Source organism: Brachypodium distachyon, chromosome 2, assembly GCF_000005505.3.
Source record: "Brachypodium distachyon strain Bd21 chromosome 2, Brachypodium_distachyon_v3.0, whole genome shotgun sequence".
NCBI classification, from domain to species: Eukaryota; Viridiplantae; Streptophyta; class Magnoliopsida; order Poales; family Poaceae; genus Brachypodium; species Brachypodium distachyon.
This window is the reverse complement of record NC_016132.3, coordinates 55432811-55460270: the sequence shown is the minus strand read 5'-3', so window position 1 is coordinate 55460270 and position 27460 is coordinate 55432811. Positions and strand designations below refer to the sequence as shown.

Sequence of the window (27460 nt, the reverse complement as noted above, 5' to 3'; positions counted from 1 at the left end):
GAGGAGGAGACCCGGACCCATGATGACAGCACCGCAGCTCCACCACACCGTAATGAAAATCTTATCCACTTTGTCCCAAGTATGATCTGCTGACACCTTGGCCTCGAACTACCAAATCAATCATTCGGGGTGCTCCACTTCACACTACCCCCACATCACCAGTGACCTACCAACTACGCACATATACTCCATGCAAGAATAATACTAATATATATATTTCAGGAAATAATGTCTTTATTTTCCAATTAAGATTCCTTGTTTAGAAAAAAATTCCTGACATGACAGTATTTTCCAGCTTCTGACTAGATCATTGCACTGCTGAAATGTGTGCTTCATGTAAGGAGGAAATGAAAGGATTAGGTCAGTAGGTGCATGATAATATCAGTGGGCAGTGAGCATCATTACCAGAAAACAAGTCATTTGGTTGGGGGACTTGATTAAATCCAGGACCTGCTGATGATTTAGAGAGCACCACCTTATTCCCTATCACAGTCACAGTTCCAGTACTGAATTCCCGACAGAATCACAGAATTTTTCTGTTTGATCACCTAAATGTTTAGAACATAAACCTAAGGTACATACATATAATATATTCCCTTTTCCGTTCTAGTCCAAGCACTGCTCTGTGTCACACCAACCAGCTGTTCGCAACCACAGGACACTTCATGGATTCAGAAAAAACTTTGCTCATTCTATGCAGTGGTTCAACGACAAATTGGATTTCATTCTCCTAACATAAGCTGTTCGTTCTTGCCCATGTCCTCTTTTCTTAAAACACAGAGAAGATCCCACATTAGTACCACTGATTAGTACTACTGTAGATGATATGCCAGGAGCAGGTGGCCATCAGCATCGATCGGTTCAGATGGATGAATGAAAACATGATTGTGCATTGGCTGGATTAATTCGTGAACCGAAAATGTCTGGAAATAATAATGTGACACTCAAGCTGGCCTAAAATCAATGATAATAATGTTTAGTCGTAGAGGGTGGCCGGTCACGCTCCACAGAGGTACTACAACCTCTCGTTGAAATCGAACGCGTTGGTAGTTTAACCACCCAAAGTACACACCACACCAGTTCTTGGCTTCAAAAATTAATGCGGCTCCTGTGTTCTCAAAAAGAAAAAAATTAATGCTCCCGGAAAAGGCAAGCAATGCACGATGGTCACTGTTAAATATTTAGTGGGTATCTTTTGGGTAACTATAAAAATTACGGAAAATTAAATATAAATATTTACCTCGTATTAGGCTGACGTCGGCTCCATATTAATTCTAGGCTCTCAAACTCTAGAAGGAGCTAGAAGCTTAATTGCACCTCAAAGATTGCTCCACACCTCCCGTACAAAAGAATGATGGGGAGCGAGCCAAGCAACGGCTGTTTAGCCGGTCGGTTGGAAGATGCGAGCTGAAGCTTGCCCAAACGGGCAATCACGAGTAGGTAATACACGTCCAAAACCGTTAAATACAACCTCAGAAGCCATCAAACACCTCAAAAATTTATGTATATGGTATACTCCAAACGTACATCGTCTCTATTGTTGTCTTACGCATCCTGCTACCGTGTCTGGCAATCATTTGGAAATTGGAACTAGTATATGTTGGGTGCCTTTTTTAACGGAGACACGGCCCGTCAGACATGCGACTCTAAGGCAGGTTAATTGATTGAGAAATTGTTATTTCACGGGCAATTATAAGCAAAGGGTGCTGCATGGAATGCAGCCTAACCACCGCAGGCAGGCGCAAGGAGCCAAACCCGCGAAAACAGCACGGAAAGTAACACGGCAACAGCGCAAACTGTACAAATCGTGACATCAGGAGAGAGAGAAGGCAATTTAGTTGCGCGCCTGATCTGTCACGGCCCACGTAAACGCTTATGTTTACTCCCATTTGCATGTTTGCGAATCAGTAACATGGAGTACTCCGTCCGCTCTATAATTCTTGTCAAAATATTACATGTATCTAGATGTTTTTTAAGAATAGATACATCTATTGTGAGCAAATTTGAGACAAGAATTATAGAACTGAGGAAGTAGATAGATTCGGTCTCCGCTTTCTCCGTCTCCAACGCAGGCGTGATAAGGTTTCAATTGTTGCTCGGATAAAAAATACTCCGGCTGTTGCTGTAAAAAAATCGGAGGAAAAAAGGTTTTAATTGTTTGGGCTTGTTTGTTGCCATTAGATCAAGATCCAACGCGTGTTGAATCGCCATTGTCTTTGTTATCTACTTCCTTTCCAGTCTGTCCTATTCATCTTATTCTTTCTCTCGCCACCGTCACTCTCACATGGTATATATTTGTAAATGGAAATAACTATATGTTTCCGGGTAAAAAAGAGAAAGAAATAACTATATACTACAACAACCCAGACCGGAAAAGGCAATAAATTTGGACGAAGAAAAACACCATCCGTTGAACGGGGGTAAAGTTGCAGGACACCGTCGAAATTGGTTAGTACTACGGTATTTCTCAATGAAATCTTTGTAGTACTGCCTCCGATCTATATTAATTGTCTCAAATTTGTTCAAATATGAATGTATTTATGCCTAAAAAACGTTTAGATACATGTAATATTTCGACAATTAATATGGACCGAAGGAGTAACATTGATCTCCTACACTCTTGTGGTGGATGTACAAGCAAGCAGTCCTAGTATCTTTTTTGCAGTTGAAAAAAGAACACTACAGTCGCTACTCAAAGAGTCTTTTGCTGGCCAAAGAGACCGCAGGTAAACAACGGAAAGAGGCACGAGTGTCAGTATCGTCTCATCTCCCACTAGCTCAAGTGGAAGTTACCTCAGTGGCCACTAACCACCCCACGAAGTACGAACCCCCAATCACTGACTCATCATTGGACGCCACAAGAAAACAAACCGCAAGCAAAGCAGTCCAAGTAAAACCCCCACGAAATGAGTACTAAAATACTCGTAAGCAGCAGCCAAGAAAAATGTGTATATACTAGTAGAGTACCCCTCGCTTGGTATTCTCCTCCCACCCCACATCTTCCTTGTTCTTGGAGTTGTTGTCCCGCGAGCTAGAAAAAGGCCCGCCCCCGCCTTTTGGCTCCTTCTCCATACCTGCTCCGAAGAAAGCGAACGAAGAGAGAGAGAGGGAGGGGTCAGAGAGATGGCGCGCGACGAGCAGGTTGCCGGTGATGTCTGCTCCGGCGGCCAAGCGCAGGTGGAGGTGGTGGTCGGGGTCGGGGTGGACGGCAAGGGGGCGATAGAGTGCCGGATATGCCAGGAGGAGGGGGAGGAGGACGCCATGGACTCCCCCTGCGCCTGCACTGGCACACTCAAGGTAAACCCCCATCTCTGTCCTCTGGACTCTGCCTCCCTCCCTTTCTTCCTCTCCCCGGGAGGATGTTTCTTTTCTTGCTTGCTTGTTGAGGAGCTGAAGTGAGCCAAGCGTAGCGGTCTGTAAAAGCGACGCAGAAATCTGTTGCTATTTTCTTCGGTGAGATTAGCATATGTCGAGATGTTCTTTCCGAGTTCCCCCGTCCTCTGATATTTGCTTCAATCAACTCTAGTTTGTGCTTGTTAGTCATGTGACTCCTGTGTTTTCCTTTCTTTTGGTTTATGCTGACGCTACTAGGTGCATCCCTCTTCCTTTTTTTCTGCTGAAATTTGTCTTGATGCCCTCTACTGTTACTATGACCTTGATTTTTGTTTGATTAAATTTCTTTGGTCTTATCGATTGTGAACATATCTCTAGACTGGAATTTAATGTGATTAGGAGCAGCGAAAGTTCTAAATTAAGCCCAACGCAACTAAGGAATCAGACGTGTTGCAGTGTCCAAAACACTGCCCTCTGATCGAATGGTTTCTCAATAAATAAAATGTGTTTTTGGTGATGAAATCCTCGTATAGTGTTAACATTCGAATTTCCAGCGGATGATGGTCCATGTTTATCCAAGCAATTATTTGCTTCCCCTTCCAGCTGTCAAATAATTGATTGTTTCCTTTCACGATTGTTGTACACGTGGCTTGGGATTATCCTCTAAACAAAATGCTAATCGTATGTTGGTCAACTCAACTGGTGTTGCTTGGATGCAGTTCGCCCACAGGAAATGCATACAGAGGTGGTGCAACAAGAAGGGGAACATTACATGTGAAATCTGCAACCAGGTGGGTATTTCTATTCCAAGACTACCATCACGGAGCAATGCTGCATTGCATTTCCATTTCTAGGTGATGACAAGCAACCTAATTTTTGGGTGGACTGTTAATAACCTACCTTCTTGGTTTAGGTAGCTCTAGTTTAGACTATGAATTATGAGCAGTCCAATTTCAGGACAACTGCATTGTAGAAGAAAATAAAATATTGCTGGTTTAGTGATTTTTGCCATATCATTTAGTTGTTTGTGGAGTCTTTCAGAGTTGATTTATGTTTCCATTTGCCTACAGGTCTACTCCCCGAACTATGTCCTCCCTCCAACCAAATGTTGTTCAGATGAAATAAGCATGGACCTTAGGTACTTACTGATACAATCCTTCTTCATCTTTTTGGTGAAATCGTGGAAATCAGCTAAAATTTGGATTGAAGAATGCAATTCACAGTGCTTCTAACATTAAAGTAGCACGGAATTTCCCATAGCAATGTCGATGTTGGTACTCTGGCTTTTGGATATCCTCTCTAAAGTATATGCTCTGAAGTGATGACTGTTTGTTTATAAGCAGGCAAAGCTGGGTTGGACGAATTGATCCCCACGACTCCCATTTTCTAGCGATTGCCATTGCAGAGCAGCAGCTGCTGCATGCTGAATTTGATGACTGTGTGTCCTCAAATTCAAGTGGTGTCACATGCTGCCGGACTGTTGCTTTAATTGTATGTTACAGAAACTTTTTCTCAGTAAACCTATTTTTTTTAGTGCTTGAGGGTGATGAATAATGTTAATTTTGCAGTTGATGTTCCTTTTGCTTGTGCGCCATGTAATCGTAATTGTGAGGGATGTTAGCATGCTACAAGATGCAACGGTGTTGTTCAGTGTGAGTTCAAATGACCTACTTTGTTATCTCAAAATTTTGTTTTCTTTTGTGCTATCTCGGTATTATGCTTTCAACTTTATCTCCTAAGATGTTATGCCCACCTTCTATCTAAGTATTTGGAACTTCTAATGCTACAAATAATTACTTCTGAAGGACCATATACTTTATCCTTGAGATGGATGTGTTTCTATATGATTCATTACCCATAATTTCCTGTGACCAGAATTTACTAATGTTTTTGTTTGAAGTCCTAAGTAGTGGGAGCTTGGTTTTGTTTAAACAGTTTTTCCCTCAGGCTGTTTAGAATTTACAGAAAAGATTTGATTTAGAAATATTTCCTTCCTTCATCTGGCACTATGTTTTTTCAGGACACTAAATATTTCCTTCATTTTCAGGCGACTCTTCAGTTTGCAGGATTCTTCCTTCCATGTTATGTTATAGCACGCTCTTGCTATGCTTTTCAACATCGGCGGCGAAGACAGGTATTATTTCTTTCAGTGATTGGAAAAGCAATTGGATTTGTTACATTTGCTACAGAACAGTAACAATTATCTGAACCCGCTGCGGTTTTTGCCAACACATTTGCAATCTATTCCAAGAGGACAGACAATTCAGCTCACCGCTCACCGGACATCTTCCGTCTGCAGGTCTAGGGGCTCACCGGAACCTGGAGCCATAACCCTTGAGAGAAAGATGAAGCCTGCGAAGCGAAGCTTCCCTCGGCTCGGAGCCTCTGCGAAGCGTGGAGGAAAATGTAGGGGAATTAGATGGAGTAGCTGCAACAACAGGACCCCGTCAAGCTCAACTGTACATATGAGGAAAGCTACAGATGCAACTTGATACATTTCCTTCCTTTCAATAAAATGGCCGCCATTAGAATGATTCGATGATTCAAGTTGATGCAAGTTGGAATTCCATGCCCACATTTATGTTTCGAGGGTCGCGGTCATGCCGATGGTTAGACTAACTCTGCATCGGCATATGGTTAGACTAACTCTGCACCGGCATTTATGCTACAGTAGTAGAATAGAATGCAGTGCAGTCATGCCCGGTGGGTGGTGGCTTGGCTTGGACAAGTTTGCTGTGTTGGGTTGGCTGCCGCAATCAAATTTGCTTAGAACATCGCAGAGTCCAAATCGACTTCGGAGGTTAACCCAATGCTGGATATATCTTTGGCTAACAACCGCGTCTATGACAAAGTAGGTCGAGTGTCAGAAGACTGTAGAGCTCTAAAATAGCCGTGAACAAAAACGGCTGATGGGCTGATGGCCGCCGTTCACCGAACACCACATCCTTGAATTTAAACGATTTTTTAATCGACCGACGAAGAAATATAAGATGTGCCCATTTGGTAAATAACATTTCAGTGCAGGCAACGATAGACAATAACGAGAGCACTGACCTGCTTGTACAATCAACAGTTGGCATGGTACAAGTTTTTCAGGAAAACGTCTAGGCTCGTTTCGTTTTACACTGGTCCCCGTTTTGGAGATGGATCACAGTTCTAGCGGCCTGACTCTGAATCTCTGAACACAAAACAGACGCACGGCATAAATGAAAGGTCCTCTTGTAGTAACAACAGTAGTTGAGGTGCACAAATGCTATCCAGGATTAGGTACAGATCACTGAAGCACCGTGACATTGCTTACAAAGAACCAAAAGTACATATCGGGTTCTACATGGAAAGGAACTCTGCGCTATTGATCAGCTGTCTGATTTCGCTGGCTTCACCTTCTCTTTGAGAAATTGCCTGATATGCTCTCGCTTCCAGTTGTCAATCCTGCGCGTTCAGTTGGTTTCAGTTAATGAACAAATGAATGAAAATATGTGTTTTTAAAACCATAAAACGGGTATATTAAGCTTCAGCATACAGGATTGGGAGGAAGCTCAAATTATTCAACACAACAGCAAAAAGTAATTCATCCACAACTAAATTGTGTACCAAGGGAATGCTGCCACTTCCGCAAAGACCTGGTTCTCAATGACCTACTGCACCTCTGCTACCAGCCTACCACTAGTCCACTACATAACTACTTAACATGTTTGAAGCCTGTGCAATTATGTCCAAATAAACTGCAGTATGCAGACATAGATAAATCCAAATATTCCTTTGCCTGATGTATCGATCATCAGATTATACTTTCATATTATTTTAAAAGAATCAGATTGCACTTTGAATTATTTCACATGGGAAAGGGGAGAGGTAGCAGACAACAGATACTGTAAGTGGCAGCCAGTAAATGGTAATGAATTAAGACAGAACCAGTTCTTTTGTTTATTTTTCGGGGAAGAAGTTCAAACGTCTCAACTCAAAGAGAACTTGCCTTATAGTCTCCTTCTGTTCACCCTTGTCGTCAAGCATTATGAGCTTTGGTGGAGAGCCATATGCGTAACGGGCTTCTACATAAGGGAAGTCATCTTTATCCTCTTCAATGAAGCCAACGACATCTGGATAAAACACCAGCTTTCTCATGCATACCTCAATGATTGCACCGGAGAATGTGAGCTGCAGTAGCAAACACCAGAAGATATTATATCAGGAGGAAGTAAAGCTGCTATGTGGAAAGTAGAATGCTCATGTTCGGCCTTGAAAGCATCTGACAGATCTTGTGTAGTTTAGGATATATTTCAAGACCAGACTTAAGAACATCCTGTAAAATCCCAAATAACAAATTCATCTATAGATATCCAATGGACATAAGCTGCATGTTTAGCTTGAATACACCTTACAACTTATGAGAAGAGCAAGCAAATAATTTATATTAAGAAGACATATAACCTGATAAGGCCCCGACATAACGACGATAAAAAATAGCAACAAATGCACTCTAAATCCGAAAGTGGATACTGATTCAGTCATCACTTATTCGGTATATACATGGAGTTTCGTTGTTTATACTTTATACCTTGCTAACAGAATCATCAGAATCCTCTGTGCAACATTTACGACAGTCATCAACTAGCTCTGCAACCACAAAATCAATACATTGTTAAGACGGTGACTGGACCAACCAGCAAATGTCACTGAAGAAAACGGAACCCATCGTAGTCGGGGTTTTCAAGAGACAGCTACTGAGTCCTAATTGACCAAAAGTTTTCATTCAAGACAAGCAATGAGAAAACTTGATAAAGTTGAATTCTCCGAATTACAAGATAAATTGGCAAAACTAATCAACTTATAAATCCAGCTAGCTTGAGAGTGCTCCTAAATGAACGAACCGACACAACATACAGAAAAATAGGGAATTTCCATAATAAACACCACCCTGACCTTTTGTGAGATGTAGAGAGGAATGAGATTTATTAACCCACACTTCAAACACCACCCTGTTGGTCTGTTCTACAACTGCATACAAACCTCAAATTTCCTAGAAAAATCAGTATGGGATGTGTTGAATGAGCTCCTCAATTCATAAAGTCTCCCCCCAGCCACAGACCCCTAATTATCAAAATCAAAGTTTTGGAGATGGTTCTTCTATTACAAAAGGGGCATAGTTCTTTCCCAGGTTGCTTGAGTAACTCATCACCGGGAAATCTGAAACAAATAAATTCAGGTACGCTAATCATGTCTTCCTATAGTAATTTGATATTTTTATTATAAAGAGGCCACTGGTATGTGGTCTACAAATGCATTTCTACTATAATTGGGCTTCCTTAGGTTACCAAGAGCCAGTTTCCCGGCTGCAAACCGCGATATAGCTAACATTACGGTCGAACCCTAACAGATTTGGCACTATAAATCAATCGAATCGGGAGAGAGAAATCACATACGAATTACTACTATACTCCTAGGCCTTGCTCGGCTCAGATCCCTAATCATACCACCATCACATGACGAGCGGAGTGGATACAGGCCGAATCTGTGCGTACCTTGGTCCTTGACGAACTCGGCAAGGGCGGTGCAGTCGGAGCAGAGGGCGAGGCCGGTGAACCCGAGCTCCTCGCACTCCCTCGCCCCGAGCCGCTCGGCGCCGCTGCAGAGGACGGAGCAGCACGCGAGCACCACGGCTACGGCCGCCGCGAAGGGAAGATATCGAACCATCTCTCTCGGCCCACCCTCGCCGTTCGAACGAAACAGCGTAGGGTTCCGACTTCCGAACTCTCGCTAGCACCACGACGACGACGACAACGACGAACGACGGAGACGACGACTAACCGGCAGCTTATTGGGCCAAACCGCCAAAGGGTCGAAAGGGGCAAGATTTTGGGCCTCAGCACAATTCCAGGCCAGGCAGTAAATGTTCAGAGCCTATGCTTTCCGGCCCAATAAACTCTTCAACTTTTTTTTATGTCGGAAGAAGTGTCGTCCTCGAGATCCATTGTCGTCGTATCACGCGATTCTTTACAAATGGTAGCGTTCGATAACATGCGTCCGGAACCACTCCGGATTCTGAAAACCAAAACAAATTGTGTTGTGACGGGCATATGCATGTGATGCAACTCGAAGAAACCATGGGGAAAACCTACATCCCGGCTTCTGACCCACCGTTTTCTCAACACTTCGCAGGTTTACTACGTACTCTGCTTCATAAACCTCTAGATCGATGCAAAAAGGTCCCGTGCACGACGATTAAGAATGTGGTCGGTGGTATTTCCTCGTGGTCGCCCGGCTGGTTTAATTAACAATAGGTTGGTGGGAGCTCGTATCGTGCGTGCTTGTGGTTTGTTTGCTTTCTGATTTCTGAATGATGATGAGGCCAGACCGGGAACAAAACAGCAGGAGATGAGCTAGCAGCAGCTTGTTTCTCAAGTCAGGGAATATAATGATCGCCATGCATCTGGATTGAGAACTCGAAATGGCACTTTTCAGTAGGACGCGGGAGATCGATCGGGCACGTTGTATTGTTGACTACAAAACGTTCAGGGCATATAGTAGCAGCCGCGCAAGGTGTGCTGTGTTGACGTAGCTTGTTTCCGTATCTGACAAAGGTCAGTCGGCGTCTTGAGAAAACGTGGTGCTCTCTGTAGATGGTAAATCCGTCGAAATTTGAGGCATCGATCAAGAAAAGAAGCAGCCGGATGAAGCAAGTCAAAAACACGCACCAGAAGTAGAGCATCCACTCGTTCGTTCGTTCCTACGAAGGATGGGGAATCGGCGCGGATAAAACGGAACCAGTATGGGTGAGTAGATCGACCGGGAAATCCTATCCACGGACTGTTGAGAAAGCAGCAGATGCTGCCCGTGCCGTGCCGTGTCCCGTGTAGAGCTGGCCGGAGCCCGATGAGACGAGAACAGAATCTCGCACGAGATTGAGAGACAGTTACTGGCCGGAGTAGATTGGCGAAGAACCGTGCGCGTCTGGTCTGGTCAACGAGTTTCCTTCCCTCTTCGCCAGGGTAAAGCAATTGGATTTGGAACCACAGCAGGCAGCGAGCGAGAAGAACGTGTCATTTCCCCGTGCCGGAATGAGACGGGCGGACGGCGGGTTCAGGAAACGGGCAAGAACAAGGTGTCGTTTTCCCGTGAGTAACGATGCAAGCCGCCGTGCTGTAGGACCAGAACGGGTCAGCCACGTCACCGACGGCTGGTCCCACTTGGCGGCGAGCTCTTCCGTTCCGAGGAAGAAACGGACGGGAGTGGGCTGACGGGAGGCCCCGCACGCACCGTGACGAAACCTCGGCGGCTTTCGGGCGCTCTTTTGCTCCTCGGTAGCTGTCCAACGTTCGGGCGCGTCTGATTCTCGTGGAGCCCGTGGTTGTTGATGACACGCCGGGCCCCAGCCGGCCATGGCTTCGAGCTGGAACGCTTGTTCTGCATGTTCCCCGTTCCGTTGGCGTTGGGGGGCCTTTGGGCTAGCTCGCTTGTCTTCTCTTTTGCGATCTCGGGTCGAGATCGCAGCGCTCACGGTTGGTGACCGCAAAAATGAACAAGGCCGCGGCTCCTCAGTTTTGTCGCGGTTGGTGAGTTGGATGATAGGGAAATTTGTATTCTCTAATTAACTAAGAGATGGTTTCTTGCCGTATATTTTCTTAACTAAATTGGATCACATGTTTTTACATTATATCCATGCGGACCTAATGCCAAAAATGCTTTAGGTCCGGTTCTTTTGGAGCTGTCCTCCTCCAACTTCTCGGTTCCCAGAGAATCAGAACCCAAATTTCAGACTAGTTATGCTCATCTAATTTGGAAGCCTCACAAAAAAAATTAGGCTCGATATCCCTCGGTCTAAGGCTATCCAACGAAGCCGAACTCCAAAAGTTATATAGTGTCCTTCGCCTATGAATATAAGCACATGATGTACTCGGTTAATAGAAGTTTGCACTAAGACCACGGGTTAGATGCGTGCACAAAACGATCTTGAAAACCCCTATTTCTTTAAAATAGCCATTTCTTTCCAAGTTCTTTTATAGCGATGTTAGATCTAGTTCAATTTACTAAACGTATTCCATCAAATCAAAGTGAATGTCAAACAAAGGTACTTTAGCCCCCCTTGAAATAAATAAGGTTATGTTCAAGTTATTCATGCACTCTTTATAACACATTTGGTTCCATTATCCCTCGCATGTCTTACTTATCTATTTTTTCTCGCTTATCCATCTTACCGCAAATGAAACGTAAGCTGGTGTCACTTTTTTATATATCTGCATTTTAGTCTGAAAACATTAGAACATGTATGGTGGTTGATAAAACAATGTTTTTTTTTATTTCGCAAGTCATGGAGATGACTATAAAAATATGCTATTTGTCTCTTCCACGTCCACAATTATCCAACATGGTTTGGCTGATATCACTCCGTCGTTGCCCTTGTCATTAGAAGCTATGTGCATCATTTCGATGCAATACTGTCTCCTCAATTAAAAGCATATTAACACCTCAGTTCCTTGTGTTCCTTGGAGAAGAAGTCCTGATCTGAGAGCAAATTATCGGATCGCCTTCCCTGTTTCAAATAGGGGTTTGGAAAATCCGCATACACACACCATTCTACTCCTATTTCCAAGGGGAGATCTTATCTTGTTTTGACAAGGCAAAGCTTCCCTAATTAACCGGCCTCTCTATCCACCAGAAGATTTACGCCCCTCGCCTCGCCAGTCGCCGCCGCAAACGCGCCCCCAGCAAAACGCAACCGCACAAAAGCTCTTGCAGATCAATCTCGCAGTCGCATTCCTCCCCCTCCTCTCCCGTCTTCCGGCCTCAGCTCCTGCTCCCTCTCCTTATATAATCGGTTGCCTCGCCACCTCACCGAAGAAAATCCCCCACACGCGCGCACATCATCCCCCCATTCTCCCCCTTTTCCCCTCTCCCTCTCCGTCCGTGTGCCCGTGCCAGTTCTTGGAGGGGGTCGAAATGGCGGGAAAGCGCGAGCTGGTGATCAGCTTCGGGGAGATGCTGATAGACTTCGTGCCGACGGTGGCGGGGGTGTCGCTGGCGGAGGCGCCGGCGTTCGTCAAGGCCCCCGGGGGCGCGCCGGCCAACGTCGCCATCGCGGTCGCGAGGCTCGGCGGCGCGGCCGCCTTCGTCGGCAAGCTCGGCGACGACGAGTTCGGCCGGATGCTCGCGGGCATCCTCCGCGACAACGGCGTCGACGCCAGCGCCGTCGTCTTCGACTCCGGGGCGCGCACCGCGCTCGCCTTCGTCACGCTGCGCGCCGACGGGGAGCGCGAGTTCATGTTCTACCGCAACCCCAGCGCCGACATGCTCCTCACCGCCGCCGAGCTCAACGTCGAGCTCATCAAGAAGGTACGCAATCTTAATACGAGATTCCTTATCATCTCAATACCGTTTCTTGGCTCGAGTTCTTGTTATGTCCCGTGATCTGGGTAAGGACCCCGGCTCGATCCCATCGAGCGGAATAGAATCTCAGGCCGGTTTCTTGGTTCGATTCTTGGATCTGGACGCCAGCGCTAGGTTTCTTGTACTGATTTGGTACGCATTAGGTGGCGGCGGCTTGAATTTTCTTTTGTCCTGTTCCTCTTGTTTTCTACACCTAAAAGGTGTCCTTTTCCTTCCGTGTAGTTCGGGCGCGTCGGTGTTGAATCTTCCCTGGAATCCAAATATTCCGTAGCAAATAAGGCGCCTTCGGTGCTGGTTTTGGTCGGATCTTGTTGTGCGTTCTAGTTGGTGCTTGTTCTTTTCCTAGATCTGATCATGTGTCTTATGTGATTCACCCTAACATGCATGAAATTGAGGGAGACAGAGAAGTCATCTAAAGGATAGCCGGTATGACACAAGTCAAAATTGTAATTCTTGGATCTACCGAACTGAGCCGGCCAAGTAGAAATCTTTAGCCCGTGTCATGTAGTACAATGGAGACAAAACGGGAAGTTCATCTCGTTGTATTCACAATAACCGAGAGTATGTTAATAGATCAGTTCTTGACATGGTTGTAATACTTTTGACAACTGTGCATGTCAGATATAGTTGGTTTGATCTGAAGTTGGTTCCATTTTGTACCTCCGCATGTATAATTAAATTATGGGAACGATCGTGGCTGTTGATTCTTCATCTAACAGTAATTAAGTAGTCACACATTTTAGAAAGAGGACTCTTTTAGAGCTCATCTGTAGCTATAGAAGTCATTCATTTGTAGAATTACTGACTAGAATTGCCAGGTAGTCTTTTGTGCAATTTTAGGCTTTATTATGATGTGCAGACTTAGATTAGAAATAACAATTTCCCTTGCGATCTACAGTAGAAATAGCAAATCTGTAAATTATGGTCCAGAAATACAACATACAGATACTGCTAGATAATTGTACTGTTCATGGCTAGATTTGTGCCTTTACATGTAGAATTTGTTAGAAAATGTGCAGTTCTTATGATATCGATTTGCTGTGAAGTTTCTGTACTGCACAGTTCTATTTATTTGATGGAAAATATCTTACAAGTTATAATGTACTCAGGCTGCAGTCTTCCACTATGGATCAATAAGTTTGATTGCTGAGCCTTGCCGGACTGCACATCTTCGTGCCATGGAGATAGCCAAAGGGGCTGGCGCTTTGCTCTCCTATGATCCAAACCTGAGGGAGGCATTGTGGCCTTCCCGTGACGAGGCTCGCACCAAGATCTTGAGTATCTGGGACCAGGCAGATATTGTCAAGGTCAGTGAAGTCGAGCTTGAGTTTTTGACTGGCATCGACTCAGTGGAGGACAATGTTGTCATGAAGCTGTGGCGCCCTACATTTAAGCTTCTCCTGGTCACTCTTGGAGATCAAGGATGCAAGTACTATACCAAGGTATGCAATATAAGTTTTTACAAACTATTGTTTAATGAAATGGTTATTTCATTGCTGATTGTAGTCCCTAGGTTTGAACCAAAACTTCATCTGATTATTGCTTTGCTAACTATGCACTCAAGTATAGAAGTTGCACAATTGCCATCAAGCCTCGGAAGCTCATATTGAGACTAAAAATTGGTTATATTTGATTATAGGATTTCCGTGGAGTTGTCCCATCCTACAAAGTACAGCAAGTTGATACAACAGGTGCCGGCGATGCATTTGTTGGAGCTCTGCTCCGAAAAATTGTCCACGATCCATCGTCATTGCAAGTGAGTTGATTGTGGACACATCATTTAGTGTTACTGTGCAACAGAAATAGGTGGTTTGCTAATTCGATATCTGCTGATTGCTGCAGGATCAGAAAAAGCTTGTGGAGGCGATTAAATTTGCCAACGCATGTGGAGCAATCACCGCCACGAAGAAAGGAGCAATCCCTTCACTGCCCACCGAAGTTGAGGTCTTGCGGCTGATAGAGAAAGCATAGATTGTCATGTGCTTTATGGTTTTCACTAGCTTCAAATTCTGCAAATTGTATTGTATGCTGATCTTGATCAGGAACAGATGTACTCCTAGGATACCTCTGCCTTTTTTGTTTGCCCTAATCCCCTTTTTTGTAAAGGGATTTTTGATTTGGAATCCTAATCTGAATAAGCAGAGCTCCTTCAATATCACTTTGCCATTTATGTGATTAAATAACTGGTCCCTAGTTGTATTATCATCCTGTTCTGTCCTGAATTTATTTTTCCATGTTCCATGAACTATCTATGACCGTATTTTGGGGTTCCGCACTGTGAATTTGAGATTTTCTGTTCTCATTTTTTGGCTACTAAACCATTAACGCTGCTGTTATTATGTGAACATACAAGCGACAGAGGCATCATGATTCTACTGATAGTAATAATATTCAGTTGTGGTAGTCTGGTTGGTGTGAAGTGTGATGGCAATCACTTGTGTTAGTTAGCAATTATATATGAAATCTTGGTACAGAAATTCTAATGCACATCATCTGTGATTTTACTGTGCTGTCGCCTGAACTGGCATATTGCAGAGGAATATGGTAGCTTGCACTCCCTCTGATCCTAAATTCTTGACTCAAATTTGTCCAAATATGAATGTATCTATTCTTAAAAAACGTTTAGATACATGTAATATTTCGACAACAATTTAGGATCGGAGGGAGTATTTGCTAGGCTGTTCCATATGATTGCTTTGTTGTTTAATCCACGCAGATCCTAAAAGTTACATTGTGCGTCGCACTCCTGCTAATTTTTTATGTCAACTTTGAATTGCATAAAAGGAAGCAAGAAAAAAGTTGAAAATAGCCTTGAACTGTACGTGAAGGGACCTCAAGATGACGTACTCCAGTCCCTAATCATTTTATGTTAGTTTTTGCTCCTGTTCAAGTTTTTAGTGTTTCACCTGGTTCTACGTACCTGGAGCAATACCAACAAAAAATATCAAGAAAGATGTAATCAAACTCGCCATTCTCCAGCTCCTTCATTCGCGCTCGCCCAACCAACAAAAGAGAGTGCCAAGACGGAGACATCTAACACAAAAACAATCTGGAAATTGTCGCTGTCGCACAATCTGGAAATGAATATAGCTTTCAGCGACTGTTTCTCGTCAGCGAAACACCTGCGTCGCGTTTCTGTAAACCAAAACCAGCCGCATCCGGCTCTCCGTGCTCGTGACGGGGCGAGTCCCCGCAGCGTTTTCTCGTGAAGGCATCCTCTGATGATCCCTGACGATTGCTTGCACCATAGGAGTAACTCTTCGTCGTCTGGCTCGCCCATGCTGCCGTTTGTTGCCGCAGAAAAGAACAAAAAAAGGGAGCCGTCCTTGGGTTCCGCCGCTCACGTAATCCTTGGGTCGTGTCGAATATACTACGATGGGGGCACGCAGAAGGGACAAATCATTTGCTACCGTGAATACTGAAAATCAAATAAATTGGTACGGTAGACTAACTGGAGTTCTGGAATGTGAAATGTGGAGCTGTCGACAGGCAAAGCGAGGGGATTTGATGATCCATTCTCTGTTTCATCTTTCGGGTGTTTGGGGGGTGAGTTACTAGGTGAAAGCAGGAATCTTGTTTCTGCCGTGCTGTGTTGTTTCCTGAGGTGCTTATTCGATGGGGATAGCCATAAGTCATACGGAGTAGGTTCTTTGAGAAGTGACGAATTCGGTGTCGTTTTGCAGAGATGCCTCGACCATTTGTATCATCTAGAGAACGCCACGTGCCGTGCTTTTACCTGGCGAATTTTCTCGCACAGGGACAAGGTCGATCGTCGACGAAATGGAATATACGAGGGGCAAAGCTACCCATGACACGTGTAATCCATTCCTCACATGGGAAGAAAATATTTTGGACAAGTACCTCGTTTGGTTCTTCACAAGGATAAATGATGAAGCAGCAAGTCACAAGACCGGTAAACAGGAGTTAAAATTTCTTGAAAAGAAGAAAGATGAAACCCTACCAAGCAATGTGAGTTCATTCAGTAGTTCTGAAGAAATGCCGTGTAGTTTCTCAATTATGTGTAGTACAATGCTGACAATATCTTTATGCATGTTAGCTGATCTAACAAATCTCCTCTACAAAAGGAAAAAAAAAGAGCAGACTCTTGTCCCTCCAGTACACCTTAAGTCACGGGCTGTAGCTATCTAGGTGCTCCATTTGTAGTGCCTTTGAGAGTCCACTGAAAATGTAATCACAGGGCTGCGAGTAGGGCTACTAAACAGCTAAATGGACGAGGTTTTGTAGATAGCAAAAACTACAAGCGCTGGTATGAAGAAGAAATGTACTGGAGAATGGAGCACAGGGTTCATTGCATAAGCCTTCACGAGAGCTCTGCAATGCTGAACAATGTAGAAGGTGTCAGCGATTTGTTCAAACTAGTAAAACTGCAGGTACACAAAACTTGCATGATTGAAAGAAAGGCATACCTTCCAATGCTTCCATAGAACCACCAGGCAAAGAACAATCAGAATTTTCCTTATCCAACGACCACTTAATGAACTATCACGTTCAGTTTGTCTTGCTCTCTTTTTGTAGTTATCATCTTTCTTCTTTCCTGATTGAGAAAGATAATGTTCCCGGAATGCAGTTCTCTCAGCAGCCATTGCAGCTAAAATCACAATTGTGGGTAATACCACAAAGCAAAGGTGAGGTAGAACAATAACCATGACATCTGGACTGCCAGCATGAGAAAATCCATTGCCACTATTGGATCTTTTAAGAGTCCAGCCTCTGTATGTCATGTAGGCAAGGTCACTTTCCTCAGTTACAGGATGACCAAACAACCAAGGGAAGACCAGCAAATAGATTATATACACCAAGAGCAAAGACCATACAAGAATCATCCTGGACAGCTCAACAAAAAGCCAGATGAAACCAGTAACTAGATACTTCAACAATGTCCACTGACTACCATTCGCACGTAGATATGTGCATGTATATTGATCTTTAAATAGCACAACTGAAGCTCGTGGTACAAGAAGCAATGAGATTATCAGAGTAAGAAAGCACCACAGCGCAGGATGATATATCGACGCCCACTGAATGCCCATTACATAAAACTCCTTCCATGTCCAGCTAACTTTTGCAATCAACCCATTTACAGAGAATGGCCTCAACTGGCTGACACTAGTGTCACCTGTTGTATCCATCACTTCAATTTGGAGCCAAAATCGGGTTGGAGAAGGATCTGCAAATGCCCTCCAGTTCCACGGAACTAAATACATATCTCCTCTAGATTCATTGGCACTCACCCTTTTCATCTCAGAGTCAAATACTACTTCAAGATTTCCTGACCTCGAGTCATATATCTTTACTGAGACAGATACTACCTCATGTCGAGAGAATACAAGAGTCCTCACTATATCAAAAGTTGAAGCTCCCATGATATGACATTTGAAATCACGGGGACCAGAGGTTCTCTGCATGAATCTTGAGTCGAGCGGAAAGGTAGGTACTATAATTATACTTTTTGACCCTAGCCTGAAATCTATGTCAGTAAAGGAGACATAACCATCATCAATTGCTAATATCCTCATAGTTCTGTGCCTTCTCCAATCGCCCATCTCCCACTCCCAGAACTCCTCAATATGTTCTGCTTCTTCAGAACAATTCTCTTTAGCACTCTGGAGTGTGTATTCTTGATGCATGTTATATTGGTAGTAGTGTTCGTATAATGATGGTCTGTGAGTTGTTCGATGATAGTAACGCTTCAAATTCTTGCCAAACCTTGAGTGAAGATGTCCACACAAGTATGCTGCTAACGAGTGCTTTAGAAAGATATCCTTGATGCTTTTTCCTGATTCTGTTAACGCGGAGAAAGACATTGGGAAGTGACCAGCTGTAATTTTTGTCACTGGAGCATTGTCAAAGTCAGTGTCCCACTGCGACAGTGATTGGTCCAATTCCATAATCAGTTTGTCAGTCGGATGCCCAAATAAATTCGTTGGGCCTCTAAGACCGATCTCCATGGTGCTATCAAAGCCAACAAACAAATGCTTCCGACCACTATTCTGCAGATCCATCCATAGAACTACCATATGTTATGTCAAGGGTATTCAGTAAATGATTACAAAGAAAGTAAAAATCACAGCAAACTGAACTACAAGATGCTAACGAAATAAGAGGAAATATGTTTTTTTTCCTCTAGATAGATGCAGACATGCAAGGATGCATAGAGGAGGCACTGACCTCCAAAGTGATACTTTGCACGCGTCCGTGTCGTCTTAAGTTAGCGTTGATGCTATACTTCTGATAGAAGTCATAGGACCCACCAGATGCAGGTACACCAAAACTATCATGATTTCCTCTCAGATCATAGAAAATCCTTCTTGGAAGCTTGCTAATTTCAATGACATCCTTCATCGTACTTCTATATTCAATCCACTCCATCTCGTTTTGCTTCATTGTTAGCAGATCTTTGCTTTTTCCATCTAATCACAAAACCAAGAAATATTCATAGTTGAGAGACATCCTCCTTAGTCTTGTATACCCTATTCAGTATCAGTGCACGTTACAAAGTGAATCAAGTTCATCTCATGTCTTCTGAACTGAAATGTGGTTAGTTGGTTTAGGTTTAAGGGTGGTCTAGATGCACTTGAAGTCCTGGTGTTGATTGTAGCTACCACAGCTGACCAGGTTACCATTTCCCTGGGTTGGAACATGAAATTGAAAATCAGCTATTTATTTAAGTATTTTTCTTTAATGTTGAAATTCCGAGTTCATCGGCCGTACGAGCCATAGTAAATGCGATATTAAAAGAGTGTGGCAATTTCATATAAGTATGCTGGTTCTATATCTGGTCTGTTGCAACTTTGAACTTTAGGCCTTTGGTTCATGGCCTTGGTTACAGGTGGTGTTCGGACAATTTTACTGATTTAGCCTCCTGATTTTTTTAGCAGTTTTGCCCATGAGTGGCAATGGAATTTTTGTCTCGGCGACACATGGCCCCTACCGCGCCTCCTGCCCAATTGTGATTGGAATGCGCGATAGCGGGCAATCGCGGTACGCTGAGCGGTGGTCTCAGCTGATGTTGATTCTCACCAGAATGGGGGTCGTGAGTTGAAATTAGGTCTGATATGGGGTTGCCCTCCTACTTAAATTATGATATCAGTTTACTGTTTTTGGCCACTTGGCAGTTGGCACCGGTTTGGGCGCTGTAAGTTTGTATCAGGCCAGGCCTGATACTGGATTGTAATACTGAATTTGCCAACCCATTTAGTTTTAACATGAACAGCAAAGTACCTAAAGCAACTTCGGCCATTCCATTTTACACTCCACTGTCAGTACTTCCTCAGTCCTCTTACTCTCACGACAGCAAGCGCCGACTGTATTCTACTTAATTTATAGTTGCAATACCGAATTCAGTTCAACACTATCTCAGATTCGCTAAAATGTTCTGGCATCATACCACGATTTTATCTAAAAATGGACTAGAACCATCCATTTACCACATTTGCTTAAACTGATCCCTCGCTAATCTCTGAATTATTTCTTATTTACCCCCTCGCATCACCCGAGTTCTGCTAAACATTAATGATCCATTGTACCGAGAACAAACATCAAATCAGCCATTCACCCCGAACACCGGCGAAGGGATCAACCAACCGAAGGAACAATAGTAAGTGGGGCGAGAGAGGGGGATATATATACACACCGGTGAGGTCACCCGTGATGAATACTAGGTCGGGCTTGACCATGGCGAGCGCCGGGCCGACGTATCGCCGAAAGTCGTAGGCGCGGTCCGGATGGTGCACGCTGAAGTGGAGATCCGAAAGCTGGGCCACCCACACGACCCCCTCCGGCGCGCCGGAAACCTCAACCGCCGCCCTATCGTCGGCGGCGACGGATGAAGGTCCGGCCGCTGCGGCGACGAGGGCTAGGAGGAGGGGGAGGAGCCGGTTCCCGTGCGGACCCATGGCGAAGGCGCAGCAGAGGAGTGGAGGGGAGCGGAAGGAAGAAGAGTTCGTTGTCGTTGGTATGTTAGTCCAAGTTTACGCTTTCAACGGCCAGAGGGCGGCGTTTCGGCATTACGTCTTCGCTATTATACGCCGTGAGCAGCTTTTAGTTTACATGCCAAAAACAAAAACGTACTCCCTCCGACTCTGATTTCCCCAAATATGCATGTATCTATATAAAAAACGTTTAGATATATGTAATATCTCATCACTTAATATGGAACGGAGGGAGTATATCACGGGCACCATATCGGAAAATCGGTCCAAAATCCAAAAATATGGTATAGCGTACAGTATAGCGAGAACGGTAATTTTTCGGACAGCCAAAACAACCGGAAAACATGTATCAAAGGACACGATACTGAAAAATCAGTTTAAACCTCAAGATGCGTGAGTTATAGCTCACGAAATGGGGGAAAAACAGTGATTTTTTTCCCGTTCAAGAAGGACACAAAGCGTGGACACAATATCGAAAAATCTTCTGAAACCCCCCAAAAAATGTAAACTATAGCCACAGAAATAGTTAGAATGATGATTCTCGACCAACAAAAAATGTCCGAATATGTGTGTCGGCAACATGATATCGAATACTCGGCCAGTCGGCCGGAATCTAGAAAAGCCGTTGAAATGTGTGCTTGGGGACAAGATATCAAAAAATTGGACAAAAACACAAAAAACGGCCGGGCTGTGCAAGGGCATAAGATATCGTGATGGGCCGAAAACCCTAAAAAGGCCCTGAATACGTGCCGAGGGACGAGATATCGGAAAGTCGTCCGGAAAAAGAAAAAAAGTAGTGCTATGGTCCACGAATCAAAAAAAGAGAGAGGCTAGGACAGTGTTTCTTCTGACCGGATAAAACGTGTGAAAACGTATTAGGCCAGGCTATTCCTCCGTTACACACGCAGACATGTGGTATGCACGTACAAGGCTCGTTTTATTCGCCCAGGCCCGATACACAATCCAGCTTCCAAATTAAGGACCATACACACAAGACTCAGGCCTGTGCCGTTGCCCTGCACAGTACACATGCCTACCTGCCCCCAGGTACGGGTACTTATGTTTCATTCGCTCAGAAGGTCCACGAATCTGGCGAAATTCGCGCCGCCGGTGGCCCGAGTTGGCAGGTGCTCCTTCTGCAAGATGTTCACCAAGGTACGTACGTAAGCACTTATGAGCAGAATATCCAGATCCTCAATCGATTTACACACTAATTCAAGTTCAATTATATGTGCGTGCATCAAATTGGGTGTTGCATATATACTTGCACTCACGACTCTTACTTTTGTATCGACTGCAGGGTTTTCTGGTTGTCGTCCTGCTATTCTTGCTCACAGAGCTTTGCCTGGGCACGGTTCTGCAGAAATTTCCGAATCCCTTCTTGGTGGTCCTATGTTTGCCCTTGATCCCTGTAATCAGTGGTGGACTCGTCCTCTTGGTGTTGTGGTGTGAAGGGTCAGAGGAAGCAACCCCGTTGCAAGGTCCTCTAGGTTAATGTTGACTATATGTAGCTGCTAATCCAATGAGAGCGAGGATAATAACATAGCCTGTGGCTGCCTATTAACTCATGTCATGTCGTCTGTAGTTAGTACAATAGACCGTATGTCTCGTAGTTAGTTACAAAGGTGTACTATTTTATTAGGGTGTGGTTATATCTCAGTAGTCTGATATTTAAGCAAGAAAGTTTAAATCTCAGTCACGTATCAGGATCGTTGGATTATTTATTTGGACAACATCACACTCTTCTTTTTCTCATCGCTCGTTCGGAATCTTAAAGCACAACAATCATATCTAGTGGCTGAAAATTTAACTTAAAAAACACGTGACTTAAATGTAGCAAAACCCATTTTTATTAATCTATAATCTATACCAATATATTTAATTGGAGTTGGTGGTGATAGTACGGTCGCCGCCGTAGGTTAACTTCGTTAAAATTACAACCAATATGCCATTGTCCGTTATTTTCTTTTCCTTCAGTTTTTTTTCACGATTTCTCCTATTCCGTCTTACAACTGACGCCACCACATCCGCATGCCGACCTCGACGGCGCCATGAATTGCCTACACAGAAAATAAAAATAAATAGTTTGTGATTTTGTTGACCCGTAGCAACGCGGAGGCACACCTGCTAGTAATCTATTACAATCTATTAAATTGAAATTTGTAGTGATTGCCGCGGGCGCCGTATGTCAACTTCATTAAATTTACATGAGTATGCCACCGCGTCCCCTCTTGTACGTCCCAATGCGAACCCCCTCCCTTCGTGTAAAAACAACATCTCTCTTGTCTTCCTGACCAGCGCTCGCCGCCTCCTCCGACCGCTGCTTCTCCTCCCTCTGCCGCAAGCCTCGCGTCTCGTTCTGCACGCCGCAGCCGCCCTCCTCCTCTGCGAGCGCCGTTTCCGCCGGCAAAGATCTATGGACGGCCCGTCGCCGCCGCGCTCCTCCCCTGCGCACGCCGTCATGGAGACTGGATCCGCCGCCGCCGCCATGGATAATAAACGGTCTGAGAGAGCATCGATGAGCCAGTCCATCGGGGAAGATGAGGTGGACGAGCCGTGGAGATGAGAGAGAGGCGATGAGGCGACGTGTCTCTGAAGTCGCTCACGCACGCGAAAGTCAACCATGGCCACCGAGGCAGCAACAGCAGAAGAGGCGCCGCATGAAGCGCCAGCGGCCCTCGCGAGCTCGCTGTAGCCGCACATGGACTTGGCCTTCTTTGCGTTGGTTGCGTGCACCGTGGCGAGATCGGCAGAATCGGAGTGTGGCCCCTCTTCCATGATCACGCCCCATTCCCTCTTCCCCGACCACGGCGTGCCCCAGTTGCCCTGTCTCTAGAGACGAAGCACCGCAGTTAACGAGACGCAGTCCGGCGAGATCCAGGCAGAGACAAGGAGATGTGGGGTCAGTGAGGACAGAACGATCCACTGCCTTGTGCTTCACCTCTCGTGAGCTCCTCATTCAGATTCATTTCTTGATTCAACAAATCAATGAACTCAGCCATAGGGCAATGGAGATTTTTTTTCCTTTTTTCCGAGATTCTGTTTTGGTTGTTTGTTCTTTCCAGATATCTATTCTTGCATTTTTCTATGACAGATCTTGTTACTTTCCGTTTGTGGTTCAGATCTTTCTTCCAAATGTTCATGTTTCTGATCTTGTTTCATTTAGTTCTTGCAATTAGTTCATGGTCAGGGAAGACAAAGAGGAAAGGGAGATTATAATTAGAATATAATAAAACCATAAGAGGAGGAATGGCAGGAAGAGATTTGGCCAATCTGAGTCAGCCCAACCTGATTCGATTTCCCAATCAATAAGTATCTTTTGCATCTGTTGTATGAGGCCACACCTTGTGTATTTATATACATGTACTCACATCCTTTAACTTTTTAGTGTGTTAGATTTATATGTTTTGGGTCGGGAAGATTAGAATCCTTAGATAGTGTATACAAGTGACGACCTTCTTGTGTTTGGCCCGTGGCAGCGCACGGGCATTTCCACTAGTATAATATATTAAATTAGAGTTGGTGGTGATGGTATGGACATCGTGGTACGTCACCTCACCGAAATTACGTCCAATATGCCACCCGATACCTTAGGTCTTGAAGCCGTCTGTCTTCATACATCCTCGGCGCAAGCCCCCTCCTCTCGATCTCCCGCATGACACGAGTGCAAGCTCCCGTTCTCCTCAGTCCCCACACGAAACGGATCTCCCGCATGAGAAAAATTATTCCGTAGCAACGCACGGACACTGCTATATTTATCTACATCCCACTCTCACAGTAAAACAGCCGAAATAAACCTGGAAATTTACATGGTTTTTTTTGCAAACAGCCGGTGCCAATTAATTAGGAACGGACGTATTATGTCTCAACGATTCTGGATATGCTGCTAGGAATTTGTTTCAATCCTGCATGCGGAATTATTTTTTTTATGTTGTGAGTTTTGAGGAATCAATCGTTGCGATGTGTTTCTTGTGTTGCAAACTTATGAAAAAAACGCTGCATGCGAGATTTTAATGCCTGGGACGATCAAATATTTGGCTTTTGAAGAACAACGGCCTCGGAGGCGGCGGAAAAAAGAAGAAAAAGAAAAAAAGACGTCGGAAGCCTCAGCTCTGCCGAGTCGACGCATCGACCCCTTCTTCTTATAAATTTCCATTTCCCCCTCGATTCAACCTGCCTCCCCAAAATCCCACTCGATCCCCAGTTCGATTCCGCCCCTTCCTCGAATCTCTACCTGTTCGTCCTCTCGAGAAGGATCCCCATTCGATTCCCCCTCTTCCTCCCTCTACCTATTCGTCCTGAGCATGGACAGCAATCTGCGAGATTCGCTGCTCCCGGCGGGCGTTTGCAGCGGCGACGACATCACGGTGACGCCACCAGCCGGGACCTCGCGTTCGCTGCTTGACGCGGGCTAGAACAGCCTTGTGTCCACGGGGTCCTCGTCGCCACCACCTGCAGCCGGGTTACCTGGCCGCGGCCAGATTTCTCCGATGAGTCAAGAAAACGGAACCCGGGTTCTCAGCAGCGGAACTTCGCCTCCTTCCTTCCTCTCATCTGCATTTGGAGTTTGGCCGCGTTCTTTCGGCAGGCGGCGGCGAAGGATGCTGCAGCTCCCGGTATCTGCTCCGCGCCGCAGTTGTTTTGATGGGCTCCACGAGTTCATCCAGGAGCATCGTCAGAAGGGTTCACGGGTATGAAGATTTTATCTCTGTACTCCCGGTTCTTAGAAAAGAAGAGAGGAAAATTAACCGAATCAATTCCCGTAGGCCATACAACAATGCTGACTGCTAATTTTGGTTTTGCCGAATTTCTTTTGGCTTACTCTTTCCTGTATGAGAAACGTGGCCTTTTTTGGGGGGAATTTGTTTCGCCTTCTGTCGAGGTCCTGAAATGACCACAGCGACCCTGCAATGATTCGGGGGGGGGGGGGGGGGGGGGGGGTGGCAACGGGTTCTCTTTAATTTTCTTCCCATGAAAATTGGTTCCAGCCCTTTCTCTAGAGGAAAATGTGTTTTGCTACATCATTGTTTTCGTATGTGGCATGACTAGGAATGTTTTCACTATTGTTCTTGAACTCTCAATGACGATTAATTTTTGCACAGCTTGATTCTCTTGGTGCTGAGAAGGTGATCGGAATATTTGGCTTCTGTCTGTTTGGATCCCTGTCACTCTTGCCGTCCACCATGGACCGCGTCAAGGATTTGGGTTACAGAGGCATCTTTATGCTGATATTTGGTTCCATTTTGGGTGCTGGCGAGCGTCGGTGTCATGTGCGGACTGAACGGCAAGACAGATTTTGAGCAGGCCGTATGCAGGCATACCGGCCGGCTCGGTGTTCTTGGTTTAGCCGTATTAGTCGTCTTCCACGTCGGATGGATACTCCCTTCCAACAACGTAGCGGGCTTCTATGTCATGTTGGTTGTGGCCGTGATACTTCACTGTCTGTCATGGTTAATGGTAGGCAATGTCGCAATAGTGCTTCTTAATCGTCCATGTTTCTCTCTGCACTCAAGTCTCAGCAATGTCTTCGTTTGAAATGCAGAGCTGCATGGTTGGGGAGGACAGGATCGATGGCACCACGACACCAGAGGCGCAGCAGCATCAACAGTAGAGAAAGGTTAGTTTCCTTTCAGAGAACACTTCTTAAGAATCTTTTATGATCTTCCAGAGGCGCAGCAACATCAACAGTAGATGATCTGGATATCTAAATGCAGGCACGCGGGTGAAATGCAGTCTAACACCTTCAGTCACCGGATGTAGCACTATGTGGAGGGCTTTGTAGATAGATAGCAAACACTATGAGCGCCGGTAATGAAGTACAAATGTACTCGGAGAATGGAGCAGATGGTTCATTGCATGCTGCCCAATGTAAAACATGTCAGCAATTTGTTCAAACTAGCAAAACTGCAGGTACATAAAACTTGCCTGGATCGAACAATCACCAGGCAAATAACAATGGGAATTTTCCCAAAGACCACTTAGTGAACAATCACATCCATTTTGCCTCGTGCTCTTTTGTGGGTTATCATCTTTCGTCTTTCATGATTGAGAACTGTAATGTTCTCGGAATGCAGTTTTCTCGGCAGCTAAAATCGCATTTGTGTTGTGGGTAGAACAATGACCGTGACACCTGGACTGCCAGCAATCCCACATGACAAACTCCATTGCCACTATTGGGTCCTTTAATAGTTACAGTATGGTATACTGACGCATAAAACTGCTTCCATGTCCAGCTAACTTTTGCAATCAGTCCATTTACTGATAATGCCTCAACGTGCCCGTCAAAAAGATAATGGCCTCTGGAACTCCTCAATATGTACTTTCTTCAGAACAATTCTCTTTAGCACTCTGGAGTATTCTTGATGAATGTTAAATTGGTAGTATCGTTCGGATAATGATGGTTCGTGAGTTGTTGGATGATAGTAACACTTCAAATTCTTGCCAAACCTTGAGTGAAGATGTCCGCACAAGTATGCTGCTAACGAGTTTCTTGATACTTTTTCGGTAGTTTTTCCTGATTCTATTAACGCGGAGAAAGACATTGGGAAGTGCCGAGCTGTAATTTAATCTCGATGGTCTGAAAAGATTATACTCCAGTAATTAATCTTCAGTGGTCCGAAGAGATTTTTAACGCTTGTTAACTTTGTCCGATGTTCCAAACTGGTGCGGTTCTTCTTCAGTGTTACAGTACCGGCCGGCTTTCGGAGGCCAAGATCAGTTCACCTCTACTGTAGAAATGGCGGACTCGGTCAGTTAGCATTACACAAAGCACGCCAGCGCCACACATCGAA

The 27460-nt window shown here is 44.8% G+C and overlaps 4 protein-coding genes and 2 long non-coding RNA genes across 8 annotated transcripts; 4 read left to right on the top strand and 2 right to left on the bottom strand.

Annotated features, from left to right (window-relative positions):
* Positions 1-2965: 2965 nt before the first annotated feature.
* On the top strand, positions 2966-5880 carry LOC100838458. 2 transcript variants are annotated; one of them, XM_010234379.3, is made up of 7 exons: positions 2966-3297; positions 4053-4124; positions 4404-4471; positions 4674-4824; positions 4902-4985; positions 5381-5467; positions 5633-5880. In XM_010234379.3, the coding sequence occupies exons 1-7, from the start codon at positions 3124-3126 to the stop codon at positions 5636-5638; spliced, it is 642 nt and encodes a 213-aa protein (XP_010232681.1). In that variant the 5' UTR covers positions 2966-3123; the 3' UTR covers positions 5639-5880. The 2 variants fall into 2 exon arrangements, with proteins under 2 accessions (XP_010232681.1, XP_003564830.1); XM_003564782.4 differs by having other exon boundaries at positions 2971-3297; positions 4677-4824.
* A 486-nt stretch (positions 5881-6366) lies between these two features.
* On the bottom strand, positions 6367-9136 carry LOC100839077 (selenoprotein F). Its single transcript, XM_003564784.4, has 4 exons — positions 8856-9136; positions 7892-7950; positions 7310-7491; positions 6367-6765 (listed from the first exon to the last, which is right to left on the bottom strand). The coding sequence occupies exons 1-4, from the start codon at positions 9025-9027 to the stop codon at positions 6690-6692; spliced, it is 489 nt and encodes a 162-aa protein (XP_003564832.1). The 5' UTR covers positions 9028-9136; the 3' UTR covers positions 6367-6689.
* Positions 9137-11989: 2853 nt separating this feature from the next.
* Positions 11990-14943, top strand: LOC100837463 (fructokinase-1). The gene is made up of 4 exons (XM_003564778.4): positions 11990-12663; positions 13827-14159; positions 14357-14473; positions 14560-14943. Exons 1-4 carry the CDS (start codon positions 12271-12273, stop codon positions 14686-14688), a joined length of 972 nt encoding a protein of 323 aa, XP_003564826.1. The 5' UTR covers positions 11990-12270; the 3' UTR covers positions 14689-14943.
* Positions 12671-13302, top strand: LOC112271084. The gene is made up of 2 exons (XR_002963904.1): positions 12671-12849; positions 12940-13302. It is a non-coding gene; the product is annotated as an uncharacterized LOC112271084 (long non-coding RNA).
* A 1681-nt stretch (positions 14944-16624) lies between the features above and the next one.
* Positions 16625-20700, bottom strand: LOC100829588 (putative metallophosphoesterase At3g03305). Of its 2 annotated transcripts, XM_024459940.1 has the most exons (4): positions 20372-20700; positions 18907-19148; positions 17145-18728; positions 16625-17049 (listed from the first exon to the last, which is right to left on the bottom strand). In XM_024459940.1, exons 1-4 carry the CDS (start codon positions 20631-20633, stop codon positions 16933-16935), a joined length of 2205 nt encoding a protein of 734 aa, XP_024315708.1. In that variant the 5' UTR covers positions 20634-20700; the 3' UTR covers positions 16625-16932. The 2 variants fall into 2 exon arrangements, with proteins under 2 accessions (XP_024315708.1, XP_024315709.1); XM_024459941.1 differs by lacking the exon at positions 20372-20700 and having other exon boundaries at positions 16625-17057; positions 18907-19165.
* Positions 20701-24723: 4023 nt separating this feature from the next.
* LOC100836849 lies at positions 24724-26678 on the top strand. Its single transcript, XR_731001.3, has 4 exons — positions 24724-25360; positions 25772-26126; positions 26212-26286; positions 26384-26678. It is a non-coding gene; the product is annotated as an uncharacterized LOC100836849 (long non-coding RNA).
* The last annotated feature ends 782 nt before the right edge of the window (positions 26679-27460 follow it).